Raw genomic sequence first — 25,178 nt, 5'->3', positions numbered from 1 at the left:
ATGGACGCGAATATATTTTATACGCGGCGTACGTACATATGTGTTCGTATATCTGCTGGGTCCGCTCGGAATCGTGCGCTCGTTAGGACGCTTATCGCGGAAAAGGGGGAGTGGAGAGGGAGGATTTTTCATGCAAATTTGTTTATAAAATCGGTGGTAATTTTTTCGAAAAAAAAAAAAAAAAAATCATTGTCGTTGAACGTTCCGTGCGATAATGTTAACTAAACTGGCTGTCCCGGTTGGGGACTTCCGTTAATCACCATCAGATGCGCAATCTGTTGTCAGATCTTGTCAGATATTGTTAGTCGGAGGACACCTAATCGATGAAACTCGTACACGCTATAGTCGTTTGACATAATTGCCACGAATTATTAGATCAAACTATCAAATCGCGATTTATTGTTCCTGAGAATTTGGCGGCACGGCACGCGAACCGTTAAGATTTATTATCCGCTTGGAGACGATGAATTAGTTTCTTGTCTGCTATTATCCGCGATACCGTCTCCGAAATAAAATAAAAACGATTTTTAGGAGTCGTTTCGCGAACGACGAAAAACGCACGAGGACGTGAGCCTAAGTCGCTTCCGTACCTCGAAGGGAAATCACGCCTTTTTTGTTTCTGTGTCTCATTAGGACGAACAAGCCAGAACTCGTTATCTCCTAAATCACGCGAGTGTTCTCGTGAACGTAGTCAGTATAGTTCGTTGTAGGACTTTTTCAGTAATACAACATATTGTCCCTTCTGTTCGACCAAGTCCGGCGCGCGCTTTTTGCATCGATTACCGTAAATGTTCTCGCAAACTCCATAAATTAAACAGTTGACGATACGAATCGACGACGTATCTGTTTTGCTACGACGCTGATCAACGTAAATATTAACAGTAAACCTACCGACGCTTTATGTATACCCATTCTTGTCATAACCGATCAAATGACAGTTTAAAATAATTAAATAATAATTTAAATTCTCTTTTACAAGGCAACGTTTTTTAGTAGTACGTTTAGTAGTTATGCAAACACCCTGTATACAAATTTAAATTCATTTTCAATTGAATAAACAACTTGTAATCGAGTTTTATCGCACACCAGTCATATAATCAATAGGAAGTGCTGAAACTACTTTGGGTATGTAGCGTCAAAGTAAATTTCAAAATAAACATAGAAGACAGCATAAATTATAATAGTTGATATAGTCATCGGACAGAGGATGAAATGCCCTTTAAAATGAGCGTTTGTGAGAGTCGATAGCGTTATTAGTTCCGGAGATATAGCGATTTTAGTTTCGCGTCGATGCGGTGGCTAGTTCCGGAGATAGAAGGGTTCGAAGCGTTTGTTTACGTTTCATTGAAATCAATGAACTCGCGCGCGTGAAAATAGTAAACAGTACGTAGTAAATTCTTGGAAATACTACGCGAAACTAGGTCACGACAGTCACGACTCACGAGCGACAAGGAGGTACGACGCGACGCGTCAGACGGAGACAGAGATAATCAAATTAAGAAAAATACCCTTTTACATAAATTACGATATCTCGAAAACGGAAGGTCGGATCGACAAAATTCAAAAACCATTTTAAAGGGGAAGGTTCACCGCTGCTAGTGATGGCTCGATTATAGATAAAGTACTGGTAGTTTCAAAACTGCACGTGTCTAAAGTTTTTAGTATTTTTAATACGCGTTAATGGGATTTCGTAACATAGAGAGCGGAATTTTAAAAATTACCTCTTTACATAAATTACGATATCTCCAAAACGGAATGTCCGATCGATATAATTAAAAAACCACTTTAAAGAGGAAGCTTTCCCGCTTCTAATAGCGGCTCAATTATAGATAAAACACTTATAGTGTTGGAACTGCATCTGTGTAAAATTTAACTATTTTTAATACGTATTGTCAGACTCTCTAAGACAGTAGAAACTGAAGGTTCTCTTCTTTCATCATTGCTATATATTTTTTACAAAAAAAATATATAATCGTTCAATCAAACTACATACATTCAAGGCAGGCTACATATTTTTCTCAGGAAACGAACAATAAGAATAGAAGTGAATATTGAAAAATTCATTGTATGTATACTATAAGAAAAGTCGTGAAGTTAAATGCCGCTAAAATAACATTGTATGTTAGAAATTCTAAACTTCTAAAAACGGTCGTTTGACCGGTCGTGGTAGGTTTAGTGTTATAAAACTGCGGCAGCTTCAGCTTCCCTCCAAAAAAAGACAACGCGAATCCCCCAATAAGATTATGCTTTCGGAACATGGACGAGAAAAAGAAGGTGGAAGCTTTTCTCGAGGAAATGAATATACCGGGAAGAGCAACACTTTCCAGGATGTTCAACGATGCGTCCCCCAGGCCGCGCTTCCGCGCGAAAACCATACATCAGAAGCGAAAGAAAAACTCGACTCGATATAAAGCTGAGGATATTAGCATGACAGGCAACCAGCAGCATCAAATTGCTGGACCTAAAAGCCGGGCTAGAAAACCGAGAGAGCAGCTTCTCTGCTAAATTGTCCGTGTGCTTCTAATGGACTGCCAACGGAGGAACTTTAGTCCCATGGCGTGCGTTTCCTTCATCCCCCTTCCGTGTTTTACGCCCTCGATCCCTCTCGACGCGGTGACTCTTACCCAGTGTTGCAAATTCCACGGAATCTCAATCGTAGAAATCTCCGTTGCGACTATCGATAGATTGTTTACTCGATAGCAGTTTTATTTTGAATTAAGATTTGTACCAACGGAAACTATTTCGCCCAAATAGGCTAGGTTGGAGTCTGTGCAAGCAACGGGTCCTTGCATGGCAAATTAATTCGCGGTTTTGATACGCTCAAGACGATTTCACGACCGCTCTCTTCGAGACGAAAAAGCTGCAAGCTGCTCTTGAGATCTGCACGGGTTGTTGCACGCGATACTAATGTCCTCGTTACGACAGTCGAAAAACCGCAGTCTGCTGGAAGAAGGAAGCACGCTGTGTTTCGTGGCCCCCCTTCGTTTTTCTTGGCTCTATGAAACAGGAACATCGATATCAGAGACTGTCGAAGACATTTTTTAATCATTGAAATTTTGTTAGACGTAAAAAAACACGACCAATCCCTAGACAAGAACTCTTCCTCCATCGTGTTTAACGGTAGGTCGTAAGTTTTTCGTTTACGACACACCGCGTTAGCGAAAATGGCGTCGTTGCATTTCTAGTTTATAAATAAAATCCTGCCGGAGGTTTCTCGCCGATCCGTATGCTGGATCGGGACAAAAGTAATCGAAAAAGGACGAAACGCCGAAGGACCGTGCTGTAGGGTGTTTCAAAGGCAGAAAATGGCGCGATCTTAAGCAACGAAGCGCTGAACTTCCGCGTCAAAGTGGTTACACGGCGAACAGCAATTTTCAGAACTTCTCGCGCTTTAAATAGTTATGATCGAGAGAGGAAGGTGGATAGAGAGGGATACAGAGAGTAGGTGAGCGATAAGAGAATCGCGGGTGTAAAAAGGGGCGCGTCGTAAAGATGGGCTTTCTCCGTGCATCTTTAGAGCTTGAAAAAAGGAAGAAGGAACCGCGCAAACTTTTCCATCCACCTTAGTTCACGCTCGCGACAGGCTGCTTCCTCAATATTTCACTTTCGCGGTTCGCCATCTCGTTTCCTCGGTTCCAATAAAAATGTTAATGTCGAATTTCGATGCGACTCGATTATCCGAAATGTCGGGACGAACAGGCGACGAACGGACGTCAGAGCTTCGACTCGACATGAAAATCGACGTTCGCTATTATTCTCTGCTACTTAGCACCTTCTCGAGTGAACTAAACCGAGCTTGTTAGTCTCGAGAAATCTTCAAGACTCCACGATAACCCTAATTGAATCTTGACACTCGGGTATCCTACTATTTTGAAGTTCTGGTATCGTTGCACGTCGACGTGGCTATCGGAGTAACGCGAGATCCATAGCGATCCACCCATTTCATGCAACATCGACGAGAGTCAAGTAAAATTCTCGTTGCGGTGGAATGGCGGTTTGAATGGAAGCTGCGACGGTGAATGATGAGCTGGAGTCCAGTAGGAGGATCAGATGTCAGTCTCCGGTGTCAAAGCATACTTGCTCCTCTTTGGCAAACGCTAGCTGATCTTATCTTGCGTTCTCCGCGTTCTTATTCCTCCCTGATAAGCATCCTTGACCGTTTCAGCGAGCCAGAATGTTAAGCGGATCGTTCTGGAATGTTTGCTGCTTCTATGGTGCAAAAGAGTTAATTTGTAGAGCAATACCTGTACGCATCGGTTGTCAGAAACAGTGAATAGACGGTCTCATATGCAATCAATCTAATAATCGCTTTTATAAAAATCATCGAAGATAGGAAGCTTTCGAACAATGGCCAAAATCTTTTATCTTTTCTACTCGTTGTTCGAAACATGATTGGCTGGCTAAGGACGCTGGTTATCCAAAGGTTTTCTTTTGCTCGAACAATCTAGGCATTTGTCGTGAACAATATCGAGACGAGTCGTGCCAAAACGAGCCGGGGAATCGGTTCGATCTGGGAAACGCGACTCCTCCGCTTTACGCGTCACTGTAACGTTACCCGAAGCGCGGCGAACGGCTTGTCTCGAATGAACATGACATAATTGTGAAAACGAGATAGCCCAGCGCCGATCCAGTTGCTGAAACAACACCGTGGTCGACGGACTCATATCGTCCGAGTGGAAACGGACTGGAGCCCGTTGAAACAGGACCGCTCTCGGCTAGTGTTTATTCGTAACGCAATACACACTGGCCCGAGCATATTTTTCCCTTTTTTTTTTTTCTTTTTTTTTGACAGTTCTCGAGTGTGGCGATTCGATAATAAATCACTGAACGCGAAAAAAGTCGTCGCTCGGTGGGAAACATTTAATCGACGCGCGCGTTTTCTCCTCCTCCCACCTCCGTCGATCGGAGCGAATTTTTGCTATTTAATCGCGCGATTTTATAAGATCGCGGTAACAAACGTTTCGAGACTTTAATACTCGAACGTCTCGAACTTTTTGTTAGCCGTTCGTCCGTTCGAGCTCTTTTACACAATCGAGTTCTCGGCTTGCACGTCGTCATTTTATTAAACTGCGCGAATTCTAGGATGGAAATCTGTCCGATCGAGTCCAGATGACGTCGAAAATCGACTCGCTGGGCGTTCGATTTCGTCTTTGAAATTCGATGGCACCCTTCGCGGGAGATAGTACGAATTTATATTAAACGCCGAGCAAGTGGCATTATTGGATCGCGCGTCCTCTGTCGAGTGGATAACGTCGAAGAAATTCGAGTGCAACGGGGTCTTGTTGCACTTGTCTGTGAAAGGACAAACAACGAGGACCGTGTCAGTGGGGTCGAGAAAATTACGCGACCTTTTGGTCATTCATTTTAATTGTCTTTTTATTTATTTCATTGACAATAAATTGTAACACGGTTTCAGGGATTTAAATTTATAGCTATTACGACTACGTCCAACGATCTTCAGACATTTTTATTTCGCGTGAAATAATTACACATCTGTAGCTCTCCGCGTGGTAACAAAGCACGAATTGTTCTAAAGATCAACACGAGTTTGACGCACCAGACATAGAAGTTAAATAGACGCGTCTAAAATTGAAATGTGCAGCATTGAAGTCACTGCATTTGCGCAACGTCGCAATTTTCTATACCTCCGTGCCATTTAGGTCATTTAAATCCCCATTTACTGATCTATAAAGAGAAACAGTGTTTAAGTATTGAAATATTTGTCTAGATCGATAGAGAGTTTTCAGACAAACAAAATGCAGTAGAATTTCCAATTTAACCAGACTTCGAATAATGTAACAATCTAATTAAACATTTTAAAATTAGAAACCTATGAAACGATTTTTTTGTCGACGGTCATGACCTACAAATTGAATGAACGTCGCGATTTGATGTCTAAAACTCGTATAATTTGACATTTATTCGTCGACTCCACTTTTCGAAATCTACCAAAATAAACAGAGAACTTTCGATATTAATTAAATGTCTGAATAGCGCAAGAATTGGTCGTCATTTTTACAATGACCAAAGTAGAAATTAATAGCGAAGGAGCATGTTCTGTTTCTGAAATCTCATTAAGTCGAAACGTTTGCAACAGAAGGTTAAATTTTTCTTTCCTTTTATGCGTAGCTTGCACCCCGACGCAATTCAAATGCAAAAACAACCAATGCATCGACAGCAGCGAGCATTGCAATGGCGTCCAGGATTGTCACGATGGTTCCGACGAACTCAACTGCCGTGAGTATATTAAAGGAAATGAATTATTATTCGTCGCTATTGTTGTATCGCAAAATATTACAACGTTTCTTTTTTCAGCTTGCATTGTTGCTTGAACGCCGTGTGCGTCCATATGTGTGTGCGCGCATTCGTCAATGGCGCGCATTCGTTTCGATTTTGCATGCGGCGCGCGTTCCACGGAATTATGTCAGCTGTCGCGCGGTTTTTAAAATTATTCTCGCGGAAAGGTCGAAGCTTTTTGTAATCTCGCTTAATCGTGCTCGTTCCATCGACAAGCGTCGTTGAAACTAATTTTATTCGTTTGCACGTTAAAATGTTAATGTACTAAATGCTTTAAATTAACGGTTTCGCCTATCAAATCTCCCTTTTTCCATCGACTCCTAATACGTAAATGTCGATAACCAACGATGGATTCGAACTGTCCCTTGTTTTCGTACAGTCTGTAAATTACATTCGACTGGCTTGTTTATCCGTACGATGTGAATATCTCAAGGAGCGATGGACTCGATTTTTCGTCTTGCATAGGAAATTCTCGTTCTAGAGGTTCGTAAAAATCGTTCGTTGTTTAGGTATTTCTACTGACTCGTGTGAATTTGAAAAATTGAAAAATGAAATGTTACGGTCGATCGATCATTTTTAACAGGAAGTCGAGCATGATCTGAGCTATTTACAATAGACAATTTGAAGCTATAATATGCAGGGTGGTCTCGCCAGTCATTCTATCGCGGGCCATCATTGTGCTTGCATGCGACTGCGACGGAACTAATCGCGAACGAGGAGGTATTACGATGAGCTCAATAATTGTAATAGCTGTGACAATAACAATAGCGTGCACGAAAAAAGAAGGGGGTTGGCCTCGCGTTTTCAGGACGTTGCACTTGTCACTCCCCCACACCTTGCCACCCTCCCCTGTCTTTCTGTCCTCGTAACCCCTTATTATTTCCATCGTCCCTTCACGTGACTAGCTCCGATGCTCAACTTTGCCTCGCGACTCTTCGATTCGTTTACTTTTCATAAACCCGGCAGGAAAGATTAATGTCAACCAGCGACGAAACGGGATAAGCGATCGTTTACTCCTTCGTTGAATAGAAATTAGAAATCCGACCGTAGAATCAAATATTTTCCAAACGAACGGATGAGAATTTAGCCGCTTCCGTTTGCAACGTTCGTTTTTCTTTAGTTCTTCCACGGACGCGTCCGTCCAACGAAAGTTTTCACGCAGCAAAAAAGTTTTTAAATTTAATTTCAAACAAACTACGTCATAAATGCTTTTGCTACGAGAGGAAGTACAAACGAGATATCATACATTTTACACGTGACGTCCTCGACAGCCGACCTCCAGGCAGTAATTCTGTGATGTTGCATAGCTGATATTTTAACTTGGTCTACTTTTGGGTTCCGTTCTAAATTTCATCGCGATCCCTCCAGCCGTTTTCCCAGTGACGCGGTAGCAAACAGGCAGACGCAACCGCGTTTTACATATAATTGTTTATTGCTTATCCCCGTTCGGTAGAGGCACGATGATAAATAGCCGCACAAACTACCTGATACATACAGAGTAGAGCACTGTTTAATCAAAATCGGTTCGCCAGACTTCCAGTTACACAGCAGACAATTTTATTCGTATACACGGCGTTTCAAAACGATTCCCCTCGATTATATTTCGTACAAGAAGTAAAAGTTTACGATAACCAGCGAAATCTGCCTCCGTACGTTCCCCCTTCGTCCGAAAAACGACTCGCATAAAAGCGAGCGTTCGCGGGCAACAATGTTGCGTCGAGCAGAGAAATTAAGTTTCATCCCCGGTGGCGGGCGGGAAAAAAATTTACAACTCCCGCCCCCCTCCCCCTGACCGTCAGAGTTTACGTCTCCTTTTGCCACCGGGCGACAAAATAATTTCAAAAATTAAACACAGGTCGTGTCAACGCGTCCATTTCGGTACGAATTAGTCGGTAATCGCTCGACAAAGTTACGTTCGCATCTACGCGATGTTCGAGGGGAAAAGCAATTTTCGTCTGCACTCCCGTTTCGCGAACGCTGGGTCGAAAGATTTTCCGCGATTTTTTTCCCCATTTTTTTAATTCGTCAACAAACTTCATTAGCGGCATTAATATCGACGCCGCGGCGCCGAATTTAAAGGCAGACCCCCGCTCGACGAACGAGATTTACTCGCGTTTATTAAGCCGCCCTAATAACCGGCTGCAATTTTAATCCGACGTTAATCTCCAGCGGATCTGCTCCGGGGCCCTTTCGCAGCCTCGGTCGCAGGAATTTCGAGCGTTTTCGCCGGTTTAATCCAATTCTGATTCACGACCGGTGGCTCGGCCAGCCTCCTCCGACAGAATCGCGCAAACATCCGTGACACGCCGATTTTTCGTTCGCCTGACGGTTCGTTTGCATACAGCCGCGGGATTTGAAGCACTTCGGGTCCTTATTTTTCAAATAATTTCGTAGAGCTGGTGGTTTCGGTGTGCCTCGCGAAAAAAAGCTGCTCGTCTCGCGTAAGTTTCTCGCTGTTTGCAACGTTTCGATCGATTAACGCATCCAGCACTAATTACGGTCAGTGCCATTAGCACGCGCCACAAATATTTAAAACGCCACGTTCGTTGGTTGATATCGGAAGCCACAGGATCAGTTTGGGTTCATGAACGAGCCGGTGAATAACACCGAGAACGATCAGGATGAAATAGACGAGCCTAGGCGACTTTCTGCGCGTGGTCTGGCTTCGAGCAACGAAAGTACATTGTCGGTCAAAACTTTGGGGACTGTTGGATATTCGTGGAATATTATTTATGCAAGGGTATTATTATTACTATTCATTTATTAACGGGAATGAACACTTTATGTGTCAGGAAGTACGAATGTGGATTTTACATAGTCAAACGTTATCGCTTGTGAAATTTTAACGGAGTAAATTAATTTAGAATACGTTGGAAGGATAATTTTAGTCTTTCTAATGATTATTCAATTAAGTTTTAGTGTGCATAATCATCCTATTTACACAATTATGAGATCTAAATAGTAAGTGATTTCTTAAATATCTTAAAGGTACATACAAAGGAAACAATTGAGTAATCGTTGAACAGGAAATATGACCCAAAAGTTTGATTAGCTTACTTACAAACATAATATCTGTGATTTTTCTTCTATTATGCAATGTTCGAAGATTAGTGTTATTAACTAAGTCGTTATGATTATATGATTCAAGAGAAATTTGTGCTGCACTCTGTCAATGTTGTCGATATATGTTTTGTAATAAGGAGATCAAATTATGCTGCCATATTCTAGAATAGGTCCTGTCAAAGCACATTATAGGATATTGAGTGTATTAATTTTACTAAAGTATCTGGAAACTCTATGAATAAGTCCCAGAGAGCAAAGACTATGCGAAATAATTTTCTCATAATGAACTTTGAAAGATAAGTTAGAGGAGAAAGTTATACCGAGATCTTTAACATGATTAAGCAAGGTTATTACGATACCATTTAGAGTATAATTATAAACTATATTATTTTTCTTATTACTGAACTTAACAATATGGCACTTATCTAGATTGAGGGACAATTTATTTAATGAGCACCAATTCTGAAGCCTGTAAAGGTCATCTTAAATTGATTGAGCACTTTCCTTATTATAAACGCATTTATGGATCTCAAGATCGTCATCGTGTAATAAAAATTTAGAGTGTTGGAACACCTTAGAAATGTCATTAATATATATTATAAATATAAAAGATTCTAAATGTGAACCTTGTGGAACACCAGATGTAACATTAATTTCTCTTGAGTAGTTATTATTGAATTTAACTATTTGAACTCTAAAAAGCTGGATAGCCAAAAAAAGATACAGCTGTTTATTCCTAATGCCTTCAATTTGAACATTAAGATTGAATGATTAATAGAATCAAAGGCTTTAGAAAACTCAATGTAAACAGTATCATCCTGCATAACTTAAAGTTATATAATTGCGTAATAATATGTAGAGTTCATGCCAGAGTCAATATTCCAAAATTGATTTTTTAACGTATTTTGCCAAGTACTCCTAAAACTTCGATTTGAAACGATTATAAATCTAAAATTTGTCTTAGTACTAATTTTTATAACCTCTGCAAGTTTATTTCCATGGACGACTCAAATTGAGAATTGCTTCAGTTCCATAGAGAAACGATTATTGGGGCAGACGCGTAGAAAAATTGGCAAACGTCGAGCAGTTAGAAGACCGTTTATTTATGAACCGCCGAATACTTGAATCGTCGAGGCGATCGAACGTTCGATTACGGAAAAAGACGGAGAACGGTCGCTGCCTTAGGGTCGAAACCGAGAGATCGTATCGCGTACGTAGTAATTTGCAATTCTGCCGTAGAATGGGCGAGGCGAGCCTTGAACTCGGGACGATGTCAGAAAATCGCAGAATCTGTTTGAACTTCCTGTTGCGAGGCGTGTCACGCGTCGCGTGCCTCGTCGCGGACACGTTTGCCAATTTCGAGGTCGCGATGCCTCGCTTTATATTCGCCGATCGAGCGAAAAAGCACGCACTTGTCCCGACAAATCGCGTTAAACCGTAAACGGATTTCGATCGGCCGCCAGAACGGGCTCACGTTCCCTTCGTTTCCGTTGATTCGTCGAAATTCGATTAATTTAGCCTTTTTTTACTTCCCTTTCCCTTCCTCTCCCTTTTTTTTTTGGAACGTTCATGGAGAAAACGTGATCGCAGATTTATGAGGAAGAACCTTCGCCTCGCGATTTCGACGATTTCGTTCGGTGACCTATCCGATACAATAGCTGTCGCATCTGGAACGACGATACGAGAAATAAATCCGAGTAGGACACGCGAATTTGAATTTGAAAAAATGGGTTAACCCGGTACAGTGAACTCACGATTATCGTTCACCGAATTACACGACCTTTCGAAATTTCTAAAACATTAATGAGCTGTTGCGTCGTTTCGCTGCAGAGACTCGATAAAATTTTCATATGAATTTCGAACGCTGAATAAAATATAAACAGCCGTATATTCGATTGTTGAGTAAATATAGAATGTGCCATCGAAGATTAACATTTTAGGAGTGAAAGTCATCCGTTTTTAAACGTACTCCAAATTCGAAATCCATCGAAGCAAGGGTACAGACATTTTTCAGTTTGGTGATAGTTATATTTTGGGTATTAGGCGTTTTCTGAAGATGCAAAAGTAAGTTTGAACGTTATTTCACAATTTGCATGAGAGACTTCGTCAAATACAGCCTCCATTGGCCGATGGAACGGGACTATACTACTGCATGACAGCACCCGACCGCATATCTCGCACAGCACGGTCCAGAAACTATCCTAGTTGGGTTATGATACTTCCGGTTACCCGTCACACACAACGTGTTTTTAAAACGCTTACAATAAACAAACGTTAATAGTTGTAGATTCTGTAATAATGCCATTAGGAATACTACTCATATAATTTATATTTGTTTCATTATAATTTGAAAAGGAAAAATCTGACGAGTTCACGCGACAAATATTCCTCCCATTTTATTTTAGTTTCTTTTTGTTTATTTCTCTCTCGTAAAATCTGTCAAAAAAAAAATAGTTAAATAAAGGTCGAAACGTCAAAGTAAACGCTATGCTTCATACATCACCGTCAATTTAAAAAGCCATTATTTTTCCACATTTAATTCGAATACTCGTATTCGCGGTAAAAACGATCTGATATTTATCTGCCTCGAACGACGATATTTTTTTTTCAATATTCATCCTATACAATATCGCTAATGGTCAAAATTTAATAACCCCAGCCTTTTTTGCATCCTTCGATTTCTCGAAGTACCAATTAATCGAGCCTGAAAATGCAGTAAAACTAATTACAGTCAAACGCACCTACCCTAAGCCTCTTTGCTTTGTATCTCAGGAGTGGTTTATCAGAAAATAATAAAATTTTATATGGAACATTTGCAAGTTTTCATCTTGTTTGGTACGTTATTCCGAGAAGATTAAAAACCACTGTTGTACACGATTGAATTATTCTCTACCTCAATCTTGGGATTTTCTCATCCGCCTAAAGTTTTTTAAATTCTATTTTAAAAGAAAACCCGACGTTATTTGGATGATGCTGTTCGGTTATCTTGAATAGATCGTTGGAATAATAAACAGCTTTGGAGTGGGACGGAATTAACAAAAGTGTGATTCCGAAAACGTCGCCGATTGTCAGGATGTTGTCGGGGCATCGATCTTTCGAGGAACAATGCGCGTCGACCGTGGCGGTAACTCGATTTTTACAATACTGTATCGCGGAGAACGGAACGCATTGTTCGTCGATGTTGTCGGTGACCTATTTCTTTGTCGCGCGTTCGGTTACCTTGATCTTATCGGCGTGATAACTTACACGTGCATTTTTCGCGATCTAATCGCCGCGAAGGAATAATTTCTGCTGAAAATTCCGAACTGAGGTCGTAAACTATGCGCGACGTCAGATTGCGGGACTCCGTTCGTCGAAGCGCGGTCAAATTACGATTTCGAACGACCAACCAATTGGACGATTCCTCGACCAAAGTCTACAAAAATAGCAAAATACTTTTCTTTATCTCTCCGAGCCTCCTTGGGAACGGAACTTCGAGGTTACGAGACCTTTCAAGGCGCTACCAATTTTTACTAGTAAAGAGAATATATTTCCAGCGTGTTGTAGACTATCGTTACGGAATTAGAACATTCTAAAATCAAGTTACAAACATTACTAGGTGAAAAATAAATCAAAAATATAGAGTAAGATTTGTCGGTCGGATGTTTCGTTTCCAAGATAATTGAATTCGAAAATTACTCTGCTACGCGTGCGGTCGAGTACGATTTGCCTGGCGCGTCTGACTATTGTACGCCATTTCTACTTGAACTCCAAGTTGTACTCAGAGTCGATTTCTCCGAAAACAAAGGCTCGTACGAAACATATTTAATCTACCTTTCTCACTTGCTTTTTAACGTAGAATCGTTAGAGTAAAATTATCTTAATTTATTTATTTCCAAAGTTCGAGTTACTCGAGAAGGATGCTCCGTACGGAAATATGTTACATCGCAGCTTTTAATTTCCCTCTCGATCGTGCCACCGATTGCAAAAACACCCTATACGGTAACACGCTGTAGGCGACACGAGTTTCACGTACCAGGTGTCCAAAAAGTACACAACGAGCAGCCTCTTGGCGCGCGAAAAATCGACGAATAAAACCTTATTTTCTCGGCGGGTGATTCGCGAACAGTCGCAAACAATTATCGAGAACAAAGGTGGCCCGTCGTTTGAAAAGAACCATTTCAATGTTTTTTCATCGCTTTGTTGAAAGAGTTCGCTTTTCTGGTTTGCATCGTCGACACGCGAGACGTGCACGCGTTATGTAGCCACGGTAATTACAGCACCGTATCCCCGCGTTTCCATTAAACGGCTACGTTTACGCGATACACCTCCAGCCTTTTTTTCCTGAACGTTGACTCCTTTACATGCGAAAAAATGGCGGCACGCGATCGGGAGGAAACGCATTACGAGCGCGGATCTGAATTAATCCGACTGATCGACGTAAAGGAGGGAGGGGGAGGTGGGGGGTGGGAGGTAAAAGGCGAACTGTTTTTCTCTCGTTATCTTTCGATCGACCATTTCATTTCGATTGTTCGAGCCTCCGAAACAATCTACAGGCTGTTCCAGACGTACGGAGAATTAATAATGGTCTTCGTATCGAGGATTCTTATTAACGTTCTTAACCGAAGGGTTGGAAATTTCGTCTAAATTTCGCGCACGTAGAGAAACTTTGGTTCCACGGCGCAGTCCAGGGAATTCATTCTTTCGAGTGCACTCGGTTCGACGAATCGTTCATCCCCGATCGTTAGCTAATTGCTGCCGTAAATTAGAGCCGCGCATTCCCTCCCCCGCCGTACCACCTTGTTCATTTATAATCTCTTCCGCGAAATTTCCTTGGGTGCGTGTTAATGAATGGGCAACCCGTGGTTCACGGTGCTCCACCATCCAGTCGGTTAATTAATTCTCTACGACTGATTTTCTTCCTTTCTCGCGGCGTCTAGCGTCTTTTCGCCCGTCGGAGCCGGAATTCCGTCCGACATCCGGCCCGCATCGTCGATACCAGACCGTTACTCTTCCGGAAGTCGAACGTTCTACTCGTAAATCTGCGGAACGCTTCCCGGAGATCCGTTCCCCCTTCAAAAAAGGAAGCATCGGCCTCGTGGTGCTTCATATAGGGTCGGGAATCGAGCTCAATATGTATCACTGCCGCGCGAAACATCGATACACAGAGTGTCTCGCGCGACTCGTAAACTATTTCTCCAATTTCTCATACGTTGTAACGGCGTTTCGCGTAGTTTGAGATCTCCGGAAATCTTAGTATTTCCAAAACGTTATACGTCAACGTTTCACGGACGAATTATCGAATCGTAATACGATAAAGGACCTCTCCAATTTCTGTTTACAATCAGAATTAAATCTCTGTTCCAAGCCATTGTTAATAACGAGATATAAGACGTTAAGAAATTTGTTAGATTTGTAATACTTGGATAGGGGAGTATCGATTATCAGTAGTAGAAACGTTTGAGTCCCATCGCTCCGTACTCGGTTCTTCTGTAGAGGACTCGTCGTCCTGGGCGAAACTTTCGTGTTCCGCATCGACGATCCGTGTCGCTGTCAGTGTACACACCACCCGCATTAATTGTGCGCCTCTTTGTCTCTGTGTGCCTTCGTCGAACCGTCATTTCTGTATATCTTTCATCGAGCTTTCAACTTGCGTCATCTCCCTGGGGTCTGCTCGATCGATGGAAATTGGCTATCGTTGTGTGTCGTCGATCGTTGAAACGTCTACGGCCTATCAGATCGAATTGTTACGATTCTTCCAGCCTGCAGAGAAGACCAATTCGAATGCACGCCGGGGTATTGCGTGTCTCTGACCAAACGATGCGACAGGTTCATGGATTGTAACGGTGGCGCGGATGAGAGAGATTGCGAAAATATGAGTACGGGACTAACGCACTATCACATAAATAGGACACTTCGAGGAGGAGCATGTCAGAATGTTTAGCTTCCTTTTGCCTGGCGACGCATGAAAATGAGGAGGAAGCATGCTTAGAATTTTTGGTTTCGCAAGCAACCGATGGAAATTAATCGCGGACGATCGCTTTGGCATTCGACGTATTATAGAAACGATACCGATGGAATATTAGATTAACTTGTTACCAATTCTTGACATAAGTTCGCTTGGTTCTCGGCCTACCCGTTGACTCTGTAATTTTGCTTTGAAAAAGATGATTTCAACTAGGAACCGTGCGAGAAATCTAAAGTCGAAGGAATCATTTTATTTCTGTGAACTAAAAGACGCATAGTTAGTTTAATATTCCAGCCAGTTCGTCATGGTATAATACATGGTATAGGAAACGTCGATGGTAACTGTAATACAAATCTGAGAAGCTATTCGTTCGTGGTCATCGAAAGATCCATAAACGCGAGACTCGACTCTCGGCGTGCACCTTCGCGTAGGTGTAAAATTACTTTCTCCCATGACGCGGGGATCCTGAATTATCCTGCGTGTCCCTCGCTAACCCCTGTTCGATAAATTACGCCCATCGAACGAGCCACGACAACAGAGAAAACTAATTTTGTTTCAACATTCTGAACGTTTTCAACGCTCGGAAAGACCAGTTTAATCCTGACGTATTACTGCGAAACGATTACGTACCGGGTGTCCCACTTATCCACACCACACGTTACGTTTCCAAGAAACTAGAGAAGTACTCGGTAAACCAACGAATATCAGAAACGACTCAATTTGCAATTTCAAGCATCAAAAAACTGTCAATAATACAAACATTCTGTTTCCTTGGAAGACTTGCTTTCCATTTTTATTTTAGAAATCTAGCGAATTTCGTCACAAACAAATCAATTTGCAATTTCAAGGATCAGAAAACTGTCAATAATATAAATTTCTTTCTGTTTTCTTGAAAAACTTCCTTTTTTAATATCTGGCGAATTTCGTCATAAATCCGAGAGGGATAGATGAGAAAAAAGAGTCCATGGAATAAGCAAACGTTCGAACGAAAATGATAAAGTGTATAAGGTGGTGAGGTTAAGATGGACACCGTTTGTGTTAGAAGAAACGAAAAGATGGCGAGTCGAAGGGCTGGAATCGTTTCTGCGGAAAGGAAACAGCAGCGACGCGCAGGATTCGATTTCAGGATGAAACGGGGAGGCTCTTCGGGCGGTTATTCGTCCGAGTAATCGCTCGTCGAAGAATATACTGCTCGATCCCGATAATGGACGCTTGTTTCTCAAGTAATTAATCGAACGGTGCCCCGAGAGCTCGTAGTCGATCGTTTCTTTTGAATCTTATTTCCTTTCCTTGCCGCGTCGAAGGCGAGGCGCAATGGAACTCGGCGCGAATAATCTGATTCATTACGATCGCCCGACCGCCTAATTATCCCCTGTGAACAAGCGCCGACCGATAAACGGACGTTCCTGGCTCCGTTTCGCCTCTGGTCACCGATCAATTCGCAGGAGGTACCGGTATCTGGTACTGGTACTTCGTTCGTATTATTAAGATGGGTCCTGGAAATATTGCGCGTCATAAATCCTCGTTTTATTAAACCCTTTAAGTCTCGAGCGTTTCGATAAAATTGTAAAGAAATCCGACCAGAAAGTACCATTCTTTCCCGTAAATTATATGGGTTTATCGTTCCAAGATAAAACAAGTTTAAACGTGGTAACGATAAATGAAGGTTTTGAAACGCGCAATATTTTCGCGGACACTCGTAACATTTCCTAGAAATCCAAACCGCGAACGTTGCTCGTGCTTTCGTTTCGATCGGGGTCGGAAACTTTTATTGGACAAAATTTTCTTGCGAAACTTTTTTAGCCACGTTCGTGTTCTTCGGAACTCCGGGTCACCTGATTTTAGTGCGAACACAGGAATCTATGAACGCACGACCTAACCCAGATCCACTCGCGAGGGTAGTTCACGACATGGAAACGAAGATTTAGAATTTTTGCAAGAAATATGCATTACGAGACGCGAAAGTTAAGATTAAAATCCGTTCGGTCGTTCGTACCGCGATTAAAAGTTTATTTATTTCTAATAATCGGAACACGATCGGGTCTCGAAACGTGCAACTTTATAAAAACTGTTTGCACAACACAGTTCCTTTCCTCGTGTGTCTGAGAGCAAAAATTTATTTAGTCTTTGTCGCGTTAAACTATTCATTAGTGCCTCGTTTGACCCCGTCGAAAGAAAATACGAAAGTTCTCGCGCACAATGAAATTACAATTAAAAAGTTTACAGCTGTTTCGCGTTCGCGGTGCCCCGTAAATTTGAATTCGATTGTAGCATTGAGCTTTTGAAATGTTTTAAACGCTTTTTTTTTTCATTTCTCTCACAATGGTTTCGCTCAAGTTTTAATCGTTGCGCCCCGCCGTCGACCCGCGACGCTCTTTAATTTATAATTTACTTTTCAATCGTTTTCTGTTTATGGTGTCATTTTGTTTATTTGTTTTTATTTCGTCTCGGTGAAACAGCACGGTGTCGACCGGACGAATTCGAGTGCTCCAGCGGAGATTGCGTCAGCCAGAGCGCAAGATGCGACGGCCGTTCGGACTGTTTGGATCGTTCTGACGAATTCAATTGCAGCGGTATTTTTTTTTCATTTTACGTTTCTTTTCGTTCCGTCGTCGCTGGGTCACGGGTGTTTGGACGATTTTCACAAATATTCCGATCTTGAAATTGTCGCAGCACGAAGATTAAAGTGTCCAGTCCAAGCACCCGTGGCCCAACCTGATCTTTCGGTTCCTTTTCGTTGTACGCGTTGCAGGAACGTACTCGCAGAAGATGCAAATTAGATTTCGAAGGGAACACGTGCCAATTGACGTCTCGTTCCCCGGTCAAGCCGTTTCTGGAGAATTGATCTGCTTTGCTTGTCGGTGTTTTCAGTGACCACGTGCAGCTCCGATCAGTTCCGGTGTATCGATGGGACTTGTCTGAGCATGGACAAAAGGTGCAACCACGTCGCCGACTGTCGCAATGGAGACGACGAGAACCAGTGCGGTAAGTGAGCCTGTTCTGCCGGTCCGATTCGAGAACAGTTTACTTTGTTTATTCCCAAGCAATAGGTTCGAGCAAACCCTAAGTAACAAGAGGATCGATTTACGATCCACGTCCACGATTGTTCGCGATGCTAGTTTGGTCGAAGACGTGCTCGGCCGATTCCCAGGATTTCTGATCAATTATGGTCTATCGAGCCAGCGACAAACGTTTGAAATTCCCCTTCGACGCCCACGCTCGCCGTAAGAGCAACAAGTTGCTCCGAGCAACGAGCAACCAGTTGATGGAGATTGATTCGCGTTGTTCGTGAAGTTGTCCGAAAGATTCCGACATCGAGCAGAGGACACCATTTCTACGCGAGATTCTGGCTGCGTTTCAGCCATTTATCCCAACCACGTTAATTCTATCCCCCGCAGATCGGTTCATCTTCCTCTTTTTCTCGTTCGATCGGACTCCTCAGTTACCTCGATGCTGGAATCCGTCTCTGGACAACTTAATGGATATCGCGAATCGATTCTAATCTCGCCAATTTCGAGGAGTTCATCGAAACGATTTTTTAATTTATCCAAATATTCCTTAAAATTTTTTTTATACCTCCCGATGTGTACTACCCGTACGATCCACGATGAAAATATCGGCGGAATCCGGTTTCCGTCGACGTTCAATTTACGATTTTCCATGCTGACCGAACACCGCCCGGAAGTGGCTTCTTTCCCCCGTGCAATTTTCCGCCATGGCACGCTTCGCCAAATTTTCTTCTCGCGCAAGAATCATCATCTCCAATGAGTTTCACGTTCTTTCCCGATTCCGTTTAACGACGAGCTCGATACCATGTCGCTTCGAATGTTGTTTAAAATACGGTTCCCAAAAAATGGACGACAGGACGTTGCAATTTCCATAGTCGTTCGCTGTATAGATACAGCAATTTACTATTATAACAACGAAGGGCTATTACTATATTTAATCTAATATTAATCTCGAAGCTTTTTAAGCTCGTTCGGATTTTCGTTTAATTTTGAACGACGCTCGAAGCGACTCGGGTCGTTTCATTGATCACTCACGGAGGATCCCACTGCCGGGTTCTGTCGTCATTTCGCTGAACAGCGCGATAATGAGTGCACGGCTGATTTCGCACGGACGAGAGGGGAAGGAACACGTCAGAAACGACGCTTGAATCCGTAAGCCGACGCTGCGTGTATTATTCGCGGAACAGGGGCTGCCTGCGAGCAGCGGGCGGCTTTGCTGCACTTTTAACCCTTTAATGGCGCGATCGATCGACGAGAAAGGGCTACCGTAATTATTAGCGTTCTAAATTACGTCCCCGATCCATGATATTCGACGCTGGTCGTGGCCAAAGCGTACGAGAAATTGTCTCGACCGTCAAATTCCTGCCAGGAATTCCTGGAAGGAAGTCAGCCTCGAACCCAGAATTAGTATTTTGATACGTAGAACTGCAAAAGAGATCGTTGATCTTCCTTGAAACTTATCGACGTAATTGTGGTATTCCTGGACACGCGATGTGAAACTAATTATATCGCGCGAAGGCTTAACTAGAAAAGAGGATCAGCGTACGAAGGCCATTAATTTTATAATAAAGCTTGTTCCTAGACGAATTTATCGCTCAACCCAATTTCTGTTTTAATAAAATTAAACACCGGACCTCGGTTTCTCGGCCTTCGATGCGATTAAACGATCCTCTGTCGTTCGAGGTGTTAAAAATTACTCGACGCACAGCGTGCCGCTTGCAACTTGTTGCGACGTCGCGGTTCGTTTATATTTTCCTTTGGAAATCGGTCGGTTCCGTATCTCCTGAGAGAATTGCCGGTTAAAGGGTTAAATGTGCATGAGTGTGGTGTGTGGAGCAGGTTGCGGAGAAGCTGAGTTTCGCTGCACGGATGGCCGGTGCATCGGTTACGAGTTGCAGTGCAACGGGATGGAGGAGTGCTCTGATGGCTCTGACGAGAGGGACTGCGGTAATTATGCCATTCACACCATCTACTCGTTCCCTACACTAACACCTACACGCACACACGTAGATAGTCTTATAAACACTGTGTTACGTAGTCTCGAGAATCGGGACGCCGCCGCTATAATTGATCGACACGATCGCGGTGACGTTAATTATATTTGAAATCGTCGTTGAAAGGAAAAACGGGATAATTGTTTCTGAGATCGAAAGTCGACAGTGATTTTAGTGGGGCTGGTTGAGCCGACGCTGCTCCCCTTATCGATTGTCTGGCAATGGAATTTCAAAGGTTTCGTTTTAAAGAGTTCGCAGATACTTAAGACTTAGGGAAGAGGAAGAGGAAGAAGCAATCACGAAAGAGTGGATTGGAATTAGATACACAATTTATTTAGAAGTGAATATTTTCATTGGCCATTCCACCATTATCGATTAAAGTTGAATATTTAAAATCGTACGTGAAACAGAAATTATTTGTGTGAATTGTAATTACTTTAATAGATGTATAAGCGTCCAATTCCCTTAGGTTCCATCCACTCTCCAAAATAACCTGTATTCATATGGCATGAGGTCGTTTTGAGCAACGCTGATCGTAACAGATTAAAATCCTCAATACCGACACCAGCAGCAATAGAGACACAAATGTTTTGCATTTCATTTCCAAATAACCGACCAAGTACAAAGCAAACTTGAATACTGTGTAATTTTCCTTCGCTCAGTTTCAATGCGATGTTATTTTGTAATACTATATCGCTGTAACGTGAGTTTATTCCGTACTCGATTTGTACAAGAGTTAATGTCTATACAGGCAGAATATACCCAGGAATAAATAGTGTTTGGCATACGATCGGGATCAAAACTGAACACGAAACGTAAAAGGAAAAACAAATTATTAGTAGAGACTCTAGATTCAGATTTCTTTGTAACCGTTACAAAATTACTTAAAAATTCCCAAACTCTACCGAAAGAAATAAGAAAATATCGCAAATATCGAAACAAGAAATTTTATTTACGATCAGTGTACAGTACAATTCCGATTATCCGGCCTCAGTTGTGTTTATTAAAAATCAAAAAAGAATTTTTAAGAAAAATCAAAATTTTGTTGCGAAAAAAAAATTTCAAATCGTTCTTGAAAAATTATTTTCGGTTACTGGGGTCAATTACAATAATTTTTGGTGAATACACATACCCTGGAAATCCTACCCACTTTCGAGAAAAAAATTCGAGAAGTTGTGAAGTTTTTCGGTGAAATTAAAAAATTTCAAATCATTTTCAAAAAATTATTTTTAGTTGCGGGGATCAATTATAATAATTTTTGGTGAATACACATATCCCCGAAATTCTACGTACTTTCGAGAAAAAAAATTCATTACCGAAAGTATCTGTGGCCAGAAATATTTCTCTAATTTCATTTTCTGTTTCACTTTCTGTTTATTTCTGTAACCTGTCGGTAATGTTGCGAGGGACACGAAAATTGTATTGGGGCAGAAAAATGGGTCGAAAAAATACATTAAATGTAAGGTCCACTCGTATGCTTCGTCTGTGATTATATTCTTCCTTTTTATCACTTCATATGTAGATATAGCCCAATTATCTGGCATATTTGATCTTCAATTTTACTGTATAACGAAAAACAGCTTCGATCGATCGTTGATCCATCACTCCACGACTCTGTTCGTTTCCCTCCATTCGCCATTTTTCACCCTAGGCCTCCTCGAATGGCCACTTCTTCTTCTTCCTCTCGCCGGGACGAGAGCAGGATTTACGTCGCGATGACGCGTCTGTTTTGCTCGTTTTTCCACTCAACCGAAGCAAAAGGGGCCAAGTGTCCCGATCATTCATCGCGATCATCGTCATCGTAGAGAAATATACGTGGCGGTACGTGTACAACGATGAACGATTCGCGAGGAAGTTTAATACCTCGAGGCCAGACGGGAGAAAGAAGAATTATGGGAAGTCGACCATCGAACAGGATTCGGTTAGCCATGCAAAGAAGCGAGGAAGAAAGAAACAAGAGGGAAGTTCGCGAAATAGGATCGATCACGATTCGTCTCCGAAAAATATCACCAAGGAACCCGAACCCTATTATATTCTTAACGAGAATGTGATCGTCAATTCGATCGAGGAAGCTTTTCCCGAATTGGCAGAGAGGACGTCGAAGTCGAAGATTTCGAACATTTTGTCGGGAACGATCTTAAAAACGATGGATCGAGAAGATAAAAAATTTCAACGTCTGTTCAAGAAGACTAGAAAATCCAACGACACCAACGTGAAAAATTCACGCGGCAAAAAGAGGAGAAAGCATCCGAAAAAGTACTCGAAGAACGATAGAAATTCTGATGCTTTGGTCCAGGTTTCCAGGAACAAGATTACTACGAGTCCTTGGATTTCGTTCACCGCAGACTTTTCGTCGACCACGTCGACGATGGACGATGACGAAGGGAAACCAAGCACACAGAAATCTGAGCCCGAGCCTGGCTCGTTGTTCAAGGAATACTACGAGAAGCATCTTAAAAAATTGAGAACGACGCCAAAAATCGACACTTCGACCACATCGAACGTATTCTCTTCTTCGGTTAGTCCTGATTCCTCGGAGAATGAAATTGTTTACGAAGAAAAGCTGGAGAGAAACACGGAGAACTTTAGTAAAACTTCGGAAGGTGGTTACACCGACGAAACTATAAGGTGGAATTCAAGAGAAAATACTATCATCGACGATTGGACTGAAAAATCAACAACCGAATTCTCCGAAGGTGACGATAACAATTCGACGACCGTCGTTGAAGAAAACTCTACAAAACCCAGTTCAGAGGAGGATAAATCGAACGTGTCGAAGATCGAAATATTCTCTAAAGAAGACCGGACTGAAAGTACGACGAGCATCGAAGAATCAACGACGGAACTAAATTTGGAAAAAGAGTCCGAAGAGCCATGTCCGTGGGACGAAACGCCAGTTGATAATGCGATCGAGGACTCCAAGAAGAATTCAGTCAGCAAAGAGTCCATCGACGACTCTAACTTGTCCGTCCAAGTGGAGAACGTATTGTACGAATCCAACTCGTGGAACTCCAAGGTCGACGCGAATCTGCTCAGCAAGAGTAGACTTTCCAACGAAAGTCCAAAGAACTCTTCGATGCTCGCGGAGCAGACGTTAAAAACCGAGGTCGACAGATGCACGTCCAAGTGTGCTGCATTTTGGAAAAAGTACGCGATGAAAAACAAGAAGAACGAGATCCTGAAAAGCGTCGAGAAAATCGATTCGGGATTGATCGGCTCCGAAGAAAATGTCGTGTTTAATTCCGACGAGAAACGAAGCGAAGCTCCCTGGTACAGCGTCAAACCGACCAGAGGGACGGAGTCCACGGATCTGGTAGAATTCGTCACCGATCCTAGCACGAGCAAGCCCAAGGCTGGCAAGAAGAGGCCAAAGGATGGCAAGAAACGCAAGAAAGGCAGGAGGAAAGAGAAAGAGAATCGTCGCAGAAATCAGACGGACGTACAGTCTACTACGCCCATGCAACGCGAAACAACGATCAGCTTCGAGCAGACGTGGTTGAGCCCCGAATTTACATACACCACTCGAGCTCCGATCTTCGAAGAGTCTACCACCTACTCCTTGTCGACGGAAAACGTGAAAGAGTTCCTGTCGAAGGAGACGGTGGATCGCGAGGGAAACGAAACCGAGGAACGGATGTCGTCCTCCACGTTGGAAAACACGGTGTCCACGGATTTCTCTACCACCGAGGACTTTTTTCTGACCTGGAGGTCCGAGAAGAGAGGCAAGACGACCGCCGTGGACCCGGATACGACGTCCGAAGAAACGTCTACCAAGAGTTACGTGGAAAGATCTTCCACCACGGATGATTCTATATGCGGCGAGTTGTTTTTCTATTGCGAAATCGACACCTGCATCCCGCAGGAAATGGTGTGCGACGGGATCGTGGATTGTACGGATGCCAGCGACGAAATTGACTGTGGCTATTACTATCGTCTAATCGTGGAAAACAAATTGAGAAAGGAAAAGGAAACTAGAAGACAGTCGGTGACCTGCGGGAAGTTAGAGTTCCTTTGCGACTTTGAGACTTGCATCGGTATCAACCTCGTCTGCGACGGCGTTAGAGACTGTCAGGACGGATCGGACGAGGCCAGATGCAGAACAAAAGGTAGAGAAAAGCTGCGTGAACTGGTCGTTGGTGTCCACTGTCGAACGTTTCCGCTGTACAGACTAGCTTCTCCATTCGTGGGATCGTCAGACTCTGATCGACAAAGCCTCGCGACGAACGGCGACGAAATCTGGGATTATGTTCGCTTCCAAAGACGTTGGTACCTGCTGTATAAAGTGGTGGCTTCGATACGACCGGATGTCGTTGGACGAAGAAGATCTATGTGTCGAAACTTTTACCTTGTGACGTCTATTTGTGCTGTACAAAGGCCTTGAAGGGAAGACAATGAACGTACTTTTAGGGGTTGTGTTTTTAGATCGTCTGCAGGCCGACTGCTGGACGACGCGTTTTCTATGCATTCGCTAAATACCGTTGTTGCAGTCTTTTTTCTCTTCTTCTGGAATAGCAATGATTTCCATGTAACCTTCGTGTCTCCAGAAGAAGCTGCAAAGTCGAAATTGTGAATGCATAGAAAGACACAAAAACTTTTTGATCCTTCGGAAAGGTTCGCGACCAAAGTAATGGACTGTTCTACGTAACATGGACAACAACGCGATCGGTTTGTCAGTACTCGATCAGTGAAATCGGTTATCGTTTAATACAAGAATTAAACGTTCGACTAAAACGTGTGGTACTCTATTACTTTTCCTCGTGAAGCGTCGAGGATCTTTCTTAGTTAGCATCAAACAGACACAACAAAAAGTTACACGTTCACTCTATACCGAACACCTGTACATAATCCATAGAATATTCTAACGTTTAC

General features: G+C 42.6%; 1 protein-coding gene across 30 annotated transcripts in view; it reads left to right on the top strand.

Annotated features, from left to right (window-relative positions):
* Positions 1-25,178, top strand: part of Trol (terribly reduced optic lobes) — a 154,037-nt gene that overhangs the window by 89,941 nt on the left and 38,918 nt on the right. For 21 of the 30 annotated variants that reach the window (XR_013080464.1, XR_013080466.1, XR_013080463.1 and 18 more), the window contains 5 exons: positions 6,130-6,237; positions 15,102-15,218; positions 17,767-17,880; positions 18,179-18,292; positions 20,155-20,262. Coding sequence is in view for 3 of the 30 variants with exons in the window: in XM_076774981.1 (XP_076631096.1) it covers positions 6,130-6,237; positions 15,102-15,218; positions 17,767-17,880; positions 18,179-18,292; positions 20,155-20,262 (561 nt within the window). In the remaining 27 variants the exon portion in view is untranslated. The remainder of the gene's footprint in view (positions 1-6,129; positions 6,238-15,101; positions 15,219-17,766; positions 17,881-18,178; positions 18,293-20,154; positions 20,263-25,178) is intronic. The other 9 variants (XR_013080477.1, XR_013080481.1, XR_013080479.1 and 6 more) reach the window with 4 other exon arrangements.

This window comes from Colletes latitarsis, chromosome 10, assembly GCF_051014445.1.
Source record: "Colletes latitarsis isolate SP2378_abdomen chromosome 10, iyColLati1, whole genome shotgun sequence".
Taxonomy (NCBI): Eukaryota; Metazoa; Arthropoda; class Insecta; order Hymenoptera; family Colletidae; genus Colletes; species Colletes latitarsis.
Note: the sequence above shows the minus strand (reverse complement) of the source record. Positions and strands in the feature narration are given on the sequence as shown.